The 13,606-nt window shown below is 58.3% G+C and overlaps 3 protein-coding genes across 3 annotated transcripts; all 3 read right to left on the bottom strand.

Annotated features, from left to right (window-relative positions):
* Positions 1-509: 509 nt before the first annotated feature.
* Positions 510-1,658, bottom strand: JKF63_00507 (uncharacterized protein; the record flags this gene model as incomplete). Its single annotated transcript, XM_067896558.1, has 1 exon — positions 510-1,658. The coding sequence occupies one exon, from the start codon at positions 1,656-1,658 to the stop codon at positions 510-512; it is 1,149 nt and encodes a 382-aa protein (XP_067752715.1).
* Positions 1,659-2,608: 950 nt separating this feature from the next.
* Positions 2,609-5,698, bottom strand: JKF63_00506 (uncharacterized protein; the record flags this gene model as incomplete). The annotated part of the gene is made up of 1 exon (XM_067896557.1): positions 2,609-5,698. The coding sequence occupies one exon, from the start codon at positions 5,696-5,698 to the stop codon at positions 2,966-2,968; it is 2,733 nt and encodes a 910-aa protein (XP_067752714.1). The 3' UTR covers positions 2,609-2,965.
* Positions 5,699-6,932: 1,234 nt separating this feature from the next.
* JKF63_00505 (uncharacterized protein) lies at positions 6,933-13,592 on the bottom strand (the record flags this gene model as incomplete). The annotated part of the gene is made up of 1 exon (XM_067896556.1): positions 6,933-13,592. One exon carries the CDS (start codon positions 13,590-13,592, stop codon positions 6,933-6,935), a length of 6,660 nt encoding a protein of 2,219 aa, XP_067752713.1.
* Between the last annotated feature and the right edge of the window lie 14 nt (positions 13,593-13,606).

Below are 13,606 nucleotides of genomic sequence, written 5' to 3'. Positions count from 1 at the left end.
CAAACCACCTTCGGCGAAAAGAACAATTAGAATCCACGGGAAGGGGGGGGAAGGCCTTCTCTTTGAAAGTTGCCTCTTCAGGTATGCACTACACAGCCCAATCCTGGTGAGCAGAGGCGCACGTGCCCCTCCCCCCTCCCCTCCACACACACACGGCCGCCCAAGAGATCAACAGGCCACACAGATGGAAGGAGGAGGGATGGAGAGAGGGGGGGGGGACAATATTAGAAGCAAAACAGGAAATGGCATAAAAATAGAGCAACATAATCTCGATCTGTTCAGCTCACCACTAAAGAAGGAAAACTGGCGAGTCCGTCGAAACTCCAAAAAAAAAAATAGGCACTCAAACGCAAAGAAGCACTCACCCCCCTCTTCCTACCCTCTCCCAACTGTACTGCTGAAGCATCGCAGATGTGGGGATAATCGAATGGGGCACCGGCCAATAGCAGTACGCATCCCTCTTTTCATTCGCGTGCGTAAAAGCGAATCACATAACCAAAACAAAAAACCTACACTGTCTTGTGCTTCTCTACTATGTCTTCTGAAGATCGACTTACGTTGACTGCAACGCCCTTGACCCTTCTGGTGCTTTGGGCGGGCGCAGGGACCCGGACGCGACCACTTGGCTCCTGAAGGTTACTGAACCCATAAACGTCAGCACTACCACCGCTGCTCTGCCGCTGTATTTCTCGCACAGCGACTTGTATCTCTTCGCGGATCATGTCATTCCCGGTGTGGTTATCCCTCACCCATGTCGTCATGGCTGGCGGTACGCCTGGGCCGAGGCTCACCGCCCTACTGCCAGTAAAGCGAACCTCCTGCAACTCTTTTCGTCGGCAGAACAGGTACGTTGCACTGTACATGACCACCATGCCCAGCGCGCACGATGCCCACCAAACTAGCCCACCCCAGAAAAAACGGCGCAGCACAATACCCGCCAGTACCCAATACGCCAAATAGATGGTACCCACGAAGTCGAGCACAAGCTTGCGGCGTTGCAGCAGTGTTGCGAGAGGGTACGCACAAAGAAGACCCGCGAAGAAGTGCTGTAGGACAAAGCGCGTTTTACAGCCATTGTACTGCGGTAGGCGGCCAGAGGTCTTCTCGCCAAGTAGGGGACCACCCCCTTCTATTCGCTCAGCCTGGTTACCCTCCTTGCGAAGCCTAGAGACGGGGTCCAGTGACTTTTCCACCGCAGCTGTTGACCTAGCATGCTCGTCAATGGCATCGATAAACAAAGAGTCAAGCGGCACGTAAAAGCAGTACCGGAGCTTCGTAAAAAAAAACAGCGACGCTGCGAGTGGATCCAACGCCAACGAATCCGTCGGCTTCATGGACAATAAATTGTTGCTTACGGGAACATGGAGTTCACCCTCGGGAATGTGTGAGACCTCACTAAGTACAGACGATCGGTAGTGCTGTTGCACCCCCCCAGTTGTGGAGACACGACTCGGTAGGTTGGTCATCTCCAGGCCCGGTGCGTGAGTATCCATTGGTTGTGGCCTTCCATCTACAACGTCAGAGCAAATCGCCAGCTCCGCCACCCCGAGCAAAACTCGCGCTACGCCAATCATGACCAGAAACAAACTCACGCCATGGATAATCTGGAAAAGAAGAAAAGCGGGGCTGCTGATGGTACGACCCAGTCTAATCGACATGGCCTGTGCACTGCAAGCGTCCAGTGCTAGAGGGAAGAGGACCGCCAAGAGAAAACGTGGCAGGATTCCCTAGGTGGTGGTGGTGGGGGGGGGGGGGGTCAGGGTGTGGGTGTCCGTCAGAACAAGAGATACTTGACAAGCAAAATGCTTCGGAGCAACTGACAAAAGCAGGGGGAACAAAAATGGGGGGGGGGGAGAGAGCGGGTCCGTACCGAGGTGGTTGTGTGTGGGTGAGTGTGTAAAGCCACACTGAAATCCGGAGGTGGTGAAGCGGGTGGTCAATGGTGTGGAAGGAAGAAAAAAAAGGGGGGGAAGGGGATCGTACGTTTTTTTTCACCCTCTGAGGACTGGTGACAAGTGTGTTACAAAAAGATATGTAGATATATATATATATATATATCGGTAACAATACAACAGACTTTGAAAGCGGACAACACCAGTCACCTCCTTCCTTGGCGTATATCCCTCACGCGTACTGTCAAAAGACGCACGCACGCACGCACGTGGGGAGGAGTAGGGGGAAAAAGAAGAGAATGGGTACAACAGTGTAAAAGGGCAAATAACAGCGGGTAGTCGCTACGTGTGCAACAAGACAGCTTGAATCGGCACACGGATTATGCAAGAGGGAAAGGGGGTAGGCGCGCAATGAACTTCGAGAAAGTCCGATTTTTATTTGTGATGGCGCGTGTGTGTGCTTAGTGAAAGGGACAGGGACCGCGGGTCATCTCCGATAAAGACGGTGGTGGTGTGAAGTGGGTACGGGCAATACAAGACGTGCGAAGGGACAGTGGAACGGAAAGGGGGAGGAGAAGTAAGCGAGACAGGAAAGAACAGGAATCGACGGCATACGGTGCCTTCCCTCGAAGAGCAAAGCAGAGGCAAGCATCGTGCAGAGAAAAAAAACGGCACACCATCATCGTGTGTGAATGCCTGAAAAGGTTGCACGCCAACTATGGGGGGCAATGGAGACGTGATACTTGACGCCCGTGAAGAGAAGGTGGGGTAGAACAGCAGTTTGAGCAGCATCTGCTGGTATACCGTCGTTGGATCTTTCCTTCATTTGTCTCTTGCGAATCCGAAAAATGAGAAAAAAAGAGGACAACTTTTTTATTATTTGGAGAATGGGGAGATGAGAGGGGGGGGGAGGGGGAGCAGTTGATGAGAGCAATGAAAGAAAAGAGGAAGAAAAGAAGAGATATTCACGTTACGCGTCGCGTGGTCGAACACGCACACGCGCGACACACACACACGCACACAATGACAGAAACGCACCAAGATACGAAGAAAAAAAAGTCGGCACCTCGCCGTCAGAAAGACGGCGCGGCGTCTTCTTTCGGTGACGCCTTTTCTACAGCAACAGAGGTGTCGTTTGAGGGCCTATTCTCGAGCGAGTGGCTCTCCAAAGATTCGAGCTTCCGCTCGAGCACCGCGAGCCGCTGCGGGAACTCGTTAAGGAGGGCCAGACGGTCTCTCACGGCGGCCTGGACCCCGCTACGCAACCACGTATGCTCCTCTTGGTATGCCCGAGAGGCCTCCGAGGTAGTGGAGGCCAACCAGTCTTCCACAATATCCCGCCACAGGTCCGCGGGACTGTAGAATCTCCAGCGCTGTCTCCAAGACACCCTCAGCTCCTCGCGTTCCTTCTCAGAGAGAGAAGACGCGGCGGTGAGAAGTCCGTTACCGCCGGCATGCGCTACAGCACTTCCTCCACTCGACGATCGTCGTGGGCTGCCCTGAGCAGTGAGCCTGTCGGGAAAAAAAGGGAGGTCCATAGGTAGAGACATCGCTTCGTTAAACTCAGCTTCGCTGAGCAGCTGCCCAAGCTCATCCGTGATATGGTCCAGCACCGGGAATCGTGCAGCCCGGTAGGACCGCAAAGACTGTGCGGCGTGCCGAAGCAACGCCGCGTCACCACGGCCCGCCCACCATCGCAGGACCAATATTGGCCACTCGCGCGGGTTTCGCATACACTTCCATGTACGCTGCAGCACCCATCGTGTCTGGTACGCCCGCCTATCCGAGACTGGCTCCGCCTTGCGGACCTCTGCAAAGGCGTGGGCAACGATTCCCAGAGAGAGGTTTATGAGGACTAATCCACAGACGAACACGAACGCGAAGAGGGCGAAGGCAAGCCCAAGGGAGTCGAGCGTGCCGCTGGCCAGTGCACTCATGCTCTGCTGACGCGCTAGCACGCGCAGAAGGGTGTTCAACGAGGCATCGATATTGTGAAATGCCCATACAGTGTTGCCATACAGCGCACCAAGGGTCATCGCCAACACAGTCGATAGAAACAGGGCGGTGAAAAGACAGCCGATCAGCGCAGATCGTGCATGGGAAAGCACCCGCATCACAAGAGCAGCCCGCGACTCGAGAGAGACGTAGTAGAGCGCCCTGTAAAAAATAAGAATTGTTACGCTAGCGTTCAAGTAGAGCTGCAGCCGGTCCATCATCAAAAGGTACTCCACCTCCATGGGATAGCTCGCCCGGCGGATCATGCTGTCCAGCGTAGGCACCCCCCGGACGCTGTGCACCACCGCAGCAACGCGACACCCACTCGTGACCACCAGCAGACACAAGATAACAAGCGTCATCAAGTTCCAGGATCGGCTGAAGAACTCCAATAAGCCCCACACCGCGGCTAGCCGCGGTGTGCAGGTTGCGCCAGAGCTTGACACCTCATAACTATCGGTATAACAAGCGAAGCGCTGCGCCTTCATCCGCGCAACCACGAACTGCCCTACGTCCCGGACAAATACGCAGATCCACACCAGCCCTAGCGCCATGACAACAGCGTCGTAGGCGGTTTTTCCCACGTCGTCGCGCGTCCATACGCGCGCTGTGGCGAAGCGGCCGGTCGTCTTCCAGGAGCCCCCCAGAGTCACCTCCCCAACCAGCTTCACCGCTGCGAAGCGCTGCAGCGGAGGGTTGTAGAACAACAGCTCCACCACGGCGACACGTGTGGCATCGTCGTCGAGGAACGGTGCAGACATCCCCCAGAGAATGGGCCGCAGATAAGACTCCTGTACGACTTGCAGGGAGATACGCTCGTAGGGGAGCGTGCCATCCGCAAATGGAAAAGCCTGTTCGGCGGTACCGAGGGAGGGAGCAGCACTACATGCGCCGCTCGACATGCTCGATGATGCGGCACAAGAAAGAGAGCTGCCACAACGCGCTGCAACGGTCAGTACACCGATCTTGTCACCACCATCGTTGCAATTTCTCTCCCCGTGGACACCAGAGCGGTGTGGGTTGTCTTCGCTCATGCTCGTGTTTTCTGTCGTTCTGTTAAGCCACATTGGCACGTCGAACAGGAAACCGCCACAGTGGTAGGACTGGAGGTAACCGTAGAGACGCAGCCAGTGACTACCACTGAGGGAATAGCAGCTATAGTAGTGCCAGTTCCGCTCGCGGCTGTAGAGGGTCCCGGCAACACCCGTATCCTCTACCGCAGCGGATAAACAGTCATCGGCGCAGTCGATCGAGTGGTAGAGGTGCATGAGCCCGACCATGGCGTTGTCGCCCTCATGACCAACGCTGCCACCGCTACGTTGAGTGCGCAAGCGCATCGCCCCCAGAATGATGCTGGACCCGGTGGGGTAAAAGACGTTCGCTGTGAGAGGCGCCACCACGTCCACCACGTACTCACCGAATCCCCGCGCGTTGGACACATCGGCAAAATACGAGACTGACTTCAGTGGGGAATAGGGTGTTTGCGTGAGTGTGTCGAGGAGGCTGTGCCTCAGCTGCGAGCACCCGGATACATCCACGTCGTAGAGGAAGTAGAGGCAGAATCCGACCAAAAACAGAAGGTAGAACCCGAAATAGCTGCACTGATCCAGCGTATTGGCCTTAGCAATGAGGTGCTCATCCACAAACACGTAGTGCAGACGGTAAGCGGCAGCGTCGGCAGAGAGGCTCTCTTGGAGAGGTGGACCTCGAGGCAGCAGATTGGACGTCGCACAAGTGTCACGAGTCGCTGCAGTTGCGCCCGCACTTGCAGAGGCGCATGGGGGAGGGGCGAGCGGCGCCGCGGTGGGCATGATAGAGGCCCGCTAGTTACTGCCGAGCGAGTAGGAGCGAGTTTATTTGGACGCTAGGAGTAGAGGAGAGGGAAGGGGGAAAAGACAGTCCATCAGCGCCCAAAACAAATGCTAGAAAAAAAAAGCACATAAAAATCGGCAGCAGAGAGAAGTAAGAAAAGATGGTCAGAGAGACTGCTGTGCCTGTGTGTGTGTGTGTGTGTGTGTATGGGGAGGAGGAGGGGGACCTGGTCGTATGCAAGCGTGGGGCGCCGCAGTCGCCGCAGCTGACACCGTCTCCTTGTATTCTTCCCACCCCTTGCGTCCCTGTTCTCAACACAATCGCTATCTGATGCGCGCCGCTTCTCCTCTACCCATGGCGAAAGTTGAGTGGAGAGGAACACCCATGAAGGAGTGCGCACATCTGTGCGTGTGTGTGTGTGTGTGTGTGTGTGTCTGCATCGGTCTTCACCCCCGAGCCACTGGGCAACACATATTCATTGAGCTAGTTCGAAGGGTTCAGCGAGACAACAAGACAGAAAGAACTGAGGCAGCGCGTGGGCACAGTGGGTACAACACGTCGACCGCATCCGGACGAGAGACAGAGAACTCCAGGGACTGATGCATGGCGGTCTCCGGTGATCCAAGTCGTCAGGAGCTGAGGGGTGCCACAGTCAAACTTGCACAGGAAAAACAAAGCGGAACTATCGACCATACACACACACAAACCACAAGCGGGCACGGGCATGGGCGCGCAGACGCTCACCACCGCTATGGGGAGCTCGATTTACTTTCCCTTGGTTTCTGGCTGAGCGTCTTCGCCGCTTTTGCCCCTCCCCTTTCCCTCCTCCTCCCTCACACACTTTTGCGGGTGCCGACCCGCACCCCCCCTCCCACCACCACCACCACCACCGCCGCCGTTTGTTTGCTTCATCGGTGTTACGCGTTTGCGTGTATGTGTGAAACGAGATCGCCTTTGGGGGTAAGGTGGATCAGTGGCGCAGGAAGATAATAGACGCACACCGCTGGCCGAACAGCGCGACTCAGTGCGTGCGCCCTACGCCTGCGAGTCTGCTGACTAGAGGGGGGGGAACAAAAACAACGACAATAACACGTGGAGGGGGGAGAAGAAGAAGGGGTCAGGGATGAGGAGGAATGGCCAACACGGTGTACTTTTCAATCCGGTACTTGAACAAAAAAAAAAGGTCCCTCACAACCCCCCCCTCCCCTCCCCTCCCTCGCCCTCGTTGCGCCCCTACACGGCATCAGCACTGCGGATGTGCCCATCAGCGGCACTACGCACAGCCAATGTAAAAAGATGTGAGATAGCGCACCGCTCCTGCGGCGAGAAGGGGGTCGTCGTCTCCACACGTGAACGCAGGTGCGCAGAAAGGCGTGTCAGCTCCTCTACAGAGCTGTGGCGATGCACGAGCAGCGGCACCGTTTCTTGGAATGCTAACATGAGCATCGGCAAGTTCTCCCCAACCGCACGCAGTGCACCAGAAGAAGGCATGTCATCTGACGCGATGGATGTAGCGCGGTGCGATTGCAGTGACGCGGACCTCGTCGGTGTCACCGGGACTAGCACTGCGGCAAGCGGTGAGACACATGTCCCCAAGACGCGCACGAACTGGCCAACGTCCAAACCATCCTCGTCGTCGATGTCAACGAGCTTTACCCCGTCCTTCTCGGCTTCCTCGTCGTCATTAGCAACATCAGTGGCGTCTTCCGCGTCGTCATCTCTTGCCTGATCGATACCGTTGCTAACTCCAGGTTCACGCGAAGGGCTCAGCAAGACAGACGCCTGCTCCTGCTCCAGTGTCGAAGCTACCAGTCCCTCGGTAGGATAGACCACACAGCCAAAGGTGGCAAAGCATGTCGCCATTGCTAAGAAGTCCCTAGCTGACGCTACTGCTTTGCCGTCGTTTGTGTCACCAGTACCGACACGCACAGCTGCGTAACGCGCCGATTGCCTGTGCTGGAAGATCAAACACTTTGCAACGGCACCCCTCTCGTCGAACGACCCGTCGTTGTCGCCGCCGTCGAGTTCATCCACTTCGCCCCCTCTCTCCACATACGTGGCCCGCACCCAAACTGCATGAAGCGCGGCTGACGTAGCAACTGCGCATTGCAACAGTGGGCGCAGCGTGCGACGCTCTGTCAGAGTGAGGGCGCCAGTACCTGGAACAGATGACTTGTTTGCACCCGCTACTCCTAGACAAGCGCCCCACGTCTCTGGCGACTGCAACCACGGCAGAGGCGATGCCTTCCCTGCGGCTGCCGCGACGGAGACTTCCATCCAGACGGCTTCGAGTCGCTGCTCCACCTTCGACGCGAAACGGAGCACCGCATCCGGCAAAGGGGGCGCTGTCGCATCCAGCGAGACCAACACCGCGTCTGTTACGTCCACACTGTGGTATGGCGCCAAGCGTGAGGCGGGCGGCTGCGGAACCTCTGCGTATCCGTCGTTGTTAGCGGCAACAGCAGACCGCAGCGATTGCTGGTCATACCACTCCAATGTGTCCTCGGCACATGCCACCATCGCCACTGCGCGCACGGCCCACGGGGTACAGCCTAACAACAGACCCATGAGAATCAAGTGAGCCAGCTGCAACGGCAGCTCACGGCCTCGCTCTGCCCACTTTGTCGTGTGTGAAACCAACTGCGTCCCAGCAGTACTTTTGCCGTACTCTTCGTCGCTCAGCAGACCAGGAATTTCAGGAAGGCACTGGCACAGGATTGCCAATGCGCCAGCAAGCGGTGTCGGCGCGGCGGGCAAATCCTGGCCGGAGCTCACACCGCGCGTCAGCAATGCTTTCGTCGCGGACGGCGCAGAACACACAAGACCATAGCGCACAAAGGTTGACTCCAGTGTCGATGGAAGCCGTCTGTGCTGCAGGCATCCAGAGTCTGTCTCCCCACTCTGCGCTGCAGGCAATAGAGCTTGCGGGCCGCTGAAGGCAACGACCCACTTCTGTAGCACCTCTACACACCACGTCGGAGGGGAGGGAGCGCTGGGCTGGCGATCGCCCGCGAGAAATGCCAGCAGAGCGGCGGAATTCCCCGCCTGCAGCGTCGCGGCAGGCTGTGCCATGCGCGCGCCTGCGTGAGAGTCGCAAACTTGTGCATGCAGGTGGTGCACAACATCTTCGGGGTCGGTCAGCAAGCGAAGAGACGGAATGTGCAACTGAGGCTGTTGTGAGAGAAAGCGATAGAGTCTCTGCATCGTTGGCGCGCGCTGGACTTCGCGGAGAAGCTGCCGGAGTGCTCCGTGAACGGAAGCCGTGGCGCCGGTGGTGGCTGCAGGGCCGGCGGTCTCACAGGAAGCATGAAAAAGAACTTTTTCAAGGCCCTCACGCGACTCCGCTATAGATGCGACACCCTGATATGTGGCGGAGGGGCAAGACGTCCAAGGCGGGGACGAGCCCGGTGTTGGCTGTGGAGTCGGTGATACGGCTTCGCCGTGCGGATGCACGTGCACTATGCCCGGTTCCTCGGTTGGCATCTCCACTTTCTGGATGAACGTGCGAACCCTGAGAGGAGGGTAGTGCATGGCGGCCCACATACGCAGAACCCAGAGACAGCCGTGCGGAGTGATCTGATCCCTCATGCAGTCGTGTATGCACAAGGTGCGTCGTGGCCCATCCCACCAGGTACGACGCGGCGTCGGCGTCGTGACGCTGTTTGGTCGCACGACGAGGAGGAGGAGCTGGACGCCGTGCCCGAACGCGCGATAGCGACTCTCCGCCGGCACTGTGTCGCTGACACCACGCATTGTGTATGGTGTCCCAGAAAGTCCTTGAAACGTAAAGAAGCGCCGTTCGGTGGGAGAAAGAGCAACAGACTCCCAGGGCACCTCGTTGGTGGAGTCGGGCAGTCCAGCGATTCGACACAAGTCAAGCAGTTGGCGCCGCGTAAACTTGTCACTGGGGATGTCCCTAGCCATCTCCGCCGCGGTGTCCTCAGCAACGAGATTCGAGCAAGGGACCCGTGGCCCTTCTGGTGCACTGACTGCCTCCTTCACCCGCGTCTCACGATGGCGTGTCACGTACGACGCACAGTCCCGCACAAAGGCACCCCAGAAAGCTGGAATCCGGCGGTCGCTGCACCGGGGCAGCTTTGGAATCTCTGGAGGCTTCTTCTTGGCAGCGGCACACGTTGTGAGATAGTAGAGCCCTGGAGGAGACGGTGTGTCACTTCTGCCGGGGACTTGATTAGAGAAGGGTGCATCGCGGCCCTGCACAGCCGCCGCCCGCGCGTACCTTTTCTGCTTCCCGGGCTGATTGAAGACGGGGATGCGCAAAGCATCCAGGATGAGCAAGGCGTGCTTGCAGCAGAGGAAAAGCGCCTGACGCTTCGCGGAGCCACAGCCGACGGCGTACCGCCTCCCGTATGACGCGGGCAAAGGCATCTCCACAATGGCCCGGTGTATCGTTCCCAGCTCCGGGTGCCGCACCGTGTACTGACGCACTGTTCGATAAATGTCGGACCCTTGACTCGAGAAATACCCGGCTACGCGGCGCAGCACCCCTTGGCCAATGTCCGTATGGTAAACGAATTGGAGAGCGGCAATGTCACACAGCACCTCATCATCCACACCAGCGGCGCTGGGGTGCACCGTCGCACTCGCACACTCACCGCTTTTCAAACCCACCGGCGACGTGACAGCTCCATAGCCAGCGGACTCGCCCGTGACCGCGTTACATGCCGAGGCGCACTGTTGCTCCTGTACACGAGCCCACACTACACTTCCGCGCGCAACCTTGCGAAGCGGAGGGGGTATGCGACGAAGCGACTCAGGAGGCAAGGCAGCGCCACGTACCAGCGGTGCCCAACGCCCAAGCGCACGCGCTGTATCGGCGTGTTTTCGCTGCAAGAGTGAATGATCGTAGAACGGTTCACCCGCGGCATCCAGTAGGACCTCGGCATGCGCTGCGCACAGCAAAACTGCATCGTCGCGGGTGGGTCCCTCGCCTTGCGCCACGTACCCCACCGTCGGTGGTTGCTCAGGCTGCGGCGGCTCCGCCAGGTGCGGAGCGCTGGATGACAATGCACCAGACTGGCCTTCGAGACCCGAGAACTGCCTCCGCTTCGCCTTGGGACCGCGCCGCAGTGTGACCGGCAGCAGTACCTTTGCTACATACAGTGCGCCTTCCTCTGCGCTTTCCGGTTTGCCACACACACGCACAACAGAAAGCGCCATCTCGGGCGACTTGCCGTGGCGCTCCAGGTAATCCCGTAATCGAGTGGTCGCCATCGAGTCGGGCTGGCGCACGGACGAAAGCGTGTGGTTGTACATACGGCTCTTCTGGACGTCTTGATCGGGTGATACGATAATGCGGCCTTCAGCGTCTGGAGACGTATCCCACTGCATGCGGGGAAGTCGTTCTTGAGATGCGCGCAGCTCCCGTAAGAGATCATCTTCGCGGTTGAGCGTCGTCACAGCCCTTCCCGTTTCCTCGGACAGTAACGGGACACGGGTCGCGAAGCGACCCCTGGCCTCTTCTGTATCCACATCCTTGGGCAAGTACCTGCGACTTCTGAGGTTTAACCCTGATGCCGCGATGCGGCCCACAAAGCCCTCCATGACCCGCACCGGTGCGGGCAGAGAGCCTGGCGGGAGTTGCGAGGGATACAACAGGGGCTTAGCCGCGTCGTAAAGAGGTATTTGTGCCCGCATCGCGAAGGACTCTAGCGCCTGGACCATGGAGACGCTACCGCGCACTAAGCAGAGGCGATTCAGCGCTGCCAGCGTGCGCAGCGCGTGCACAGCAGCAGCCACCTCGGCCAGGTGATTGGTGTAGGAGACACCAATGGCCACAAACGACTGCGTGTACGGAAGCGGTGAGGCGGTGTCGAAATGAGGCACCGCATCTGCCGCCGCTTCTGCGGCAACAACCGCGGTTGCCTCAGTCCTCGAGACGCAGAGCGGCACTGTGATGGTGGCCCGAAAGACACGTCGGTCACGCTGACCCAACTCTTCTACAAACATGAGCTCCATCAAAAATGAGTCGCGGGATGCTGCGTTTGGTGCGTGCGTGGTGGAAGTAGTCTGCGGGGCGGGCGGCTGCATGAACTGCTCGACGTAGCGCTCCAGTAGCACACGCGCCGACTCGTAGTCCCGCAGCGACGGCTCGTCTGTAAAAATGCTTACTGCTTGCATGGCTTGCTGATGCTGCAGTAAAATTGACTCAACCGAGGGCGACGCGGTGCGGGTGCACGCCTCCGCGATTCGACTGGATGGAAAAGAGGAGCTGGAGCCACGACCGGCTCCATGAGTTCCGGCAGCACTATCTAGAACACCAGAGTGAGGAAATGCATTTTCGACGCCGCCAGAAGCCTCGGAAAACACCACTGTTGCTGGCGAGACCCTTGACTGGTGAAGCTCCTCCACCAGCTCCATCGGCGGCGGCGAAGGGGTGGCATACCGGTATGCACAGTCGCCGGGCTGTGCGCACCAGCGGTGCATCTTTGCGCACTCCGCAGCATGGGCAGCCTGATTCTCACGGTTGTCAGGGTAAAGCGCGAAGCCCACGGCGTCGATAATGAGCTCCGCGTGCATGCAGGCGAGCAATACTGCCTCTTTGCGAATAGGTGCCTTTCCCATGGCGACACGCTTCCCGAAGCGTGCGGGCAGGGGAAGAAGGAGTTGTGCGAGGAAGAGATCCCCCGGCTTAGTAGAATGTTGGTGCATCTTCACACCATGGCCGTCATTGCTGGCTTTGATAGCGTCATGGCCTTCACCTTTCAGTAATACAAGGCGCAGGTTCGCCTTTAACGATGTGCGGTGCACCCGGAAAAAGCGCTCGATGCGCGCGTGGCTGCTTGAGTCCAGGTGGTGTGGCGATGCTAGTGTGAAGGCGAGAGGGGTAAAACCGCTGCGCTGAACCGGGACGAACTTGGCTCCGTTGATTCGTAAATCTTTTTCCTGCCGCTGTTGCGCGGACAGCTCCAACAGCTGCAAAGGTGGCGGCGAGGGCGTGTCAGGTGGCGGCACCACCTCCGCAGCAGTGATCGTTGCATCACTCGACGACGCAGGGGTGGCGGTAACCGCGGGCATCGGGGCCCATCGACCTGCTGCCCGCGCCGCCTCCGCGTGCTTGCGCTGCTTAGACGAAAGCTGAAAAAGCTGAAATCCCAATGTGTCGATAACGCGCTCGGCGTGCATGGCAGCCACGGCCTCCGCCTCCTTCGCTGTCGGCGCAAACCCCTCCCCATAGCGCTCCCCAAACTCTGCCGGCAGTGGCAGGCGCCAGCGAGCGTGGTACTGCGCGCCCTTACCGCATCCCTGTACTTGCCTCACCTCCAGCCCGAGAGCAGAAGAAGAGGTGGTGCCGGCAGCGCCAGCAGTAGTAGAGGGCTGCAGCAGACGCCGCACAAAATTACTCACTTTCGCTTTGGCGTACGAGTCGATGGTGTCAATCGTCTCCACCGAAGTGGCTGCGGTGCTGCTGTTCGTCTGGGAGGCAGGTGAAGCGTGACCGGCATCTGCTGCAGCCTCCGCAGTCGATGTCGACGAGGATTTGCTCGAGGAAGTTACTTTCGGCTCAGGCATTAACACTTCCACCTCAACACTAGACCAATCGTCGGTATTGCCCTCGTCGCGTGCCGCCGCCGCCGAGGGAATATGTAGGGGGGGTTGAGATGAGAGCGACCATTGGAAGCGACGCTGCAGGTTCACAACCCCGAGTGCCACCGTTGGCAAATAGACAAGTCGAGACACTGTCATTTGACGTATCAAAACCCTACGAAACGAGAGGGTGGCCGCAGACCTGTATGCATGGGAACAACCACATCGCAGTGGAAGGCGTCGGGTTTCTAGTGGCGGGGGCGTAGAGCTCTTGGGAGGAGCAGTGCGCCGTGCAATGACGCTCACATGCCTACATCTCACAACTGCACAAAAGCAAAGCGGCATACCACAAATCGGGC

The sequence above is a fragment of the Porcisia hertigi genome, chromosome 36 (genome assembly GCF_017918235.1).
Source record: "Porcisia hertigi strain C119 chromosome 36, whole genome shotgun sequence".
Classification (NCBI taxonomy): Eukaryota; Euglenozoa; class Kinetoplastea; order Trypanosomatida; family Trypanosomatidae; genus Porcisia; species Porcisia hertigi.
The sequence above is the reverse complement of the archived record's forward strand: the minus strand, read 5'-3'. Positions and strand labels throughout refer to the sequence as shown.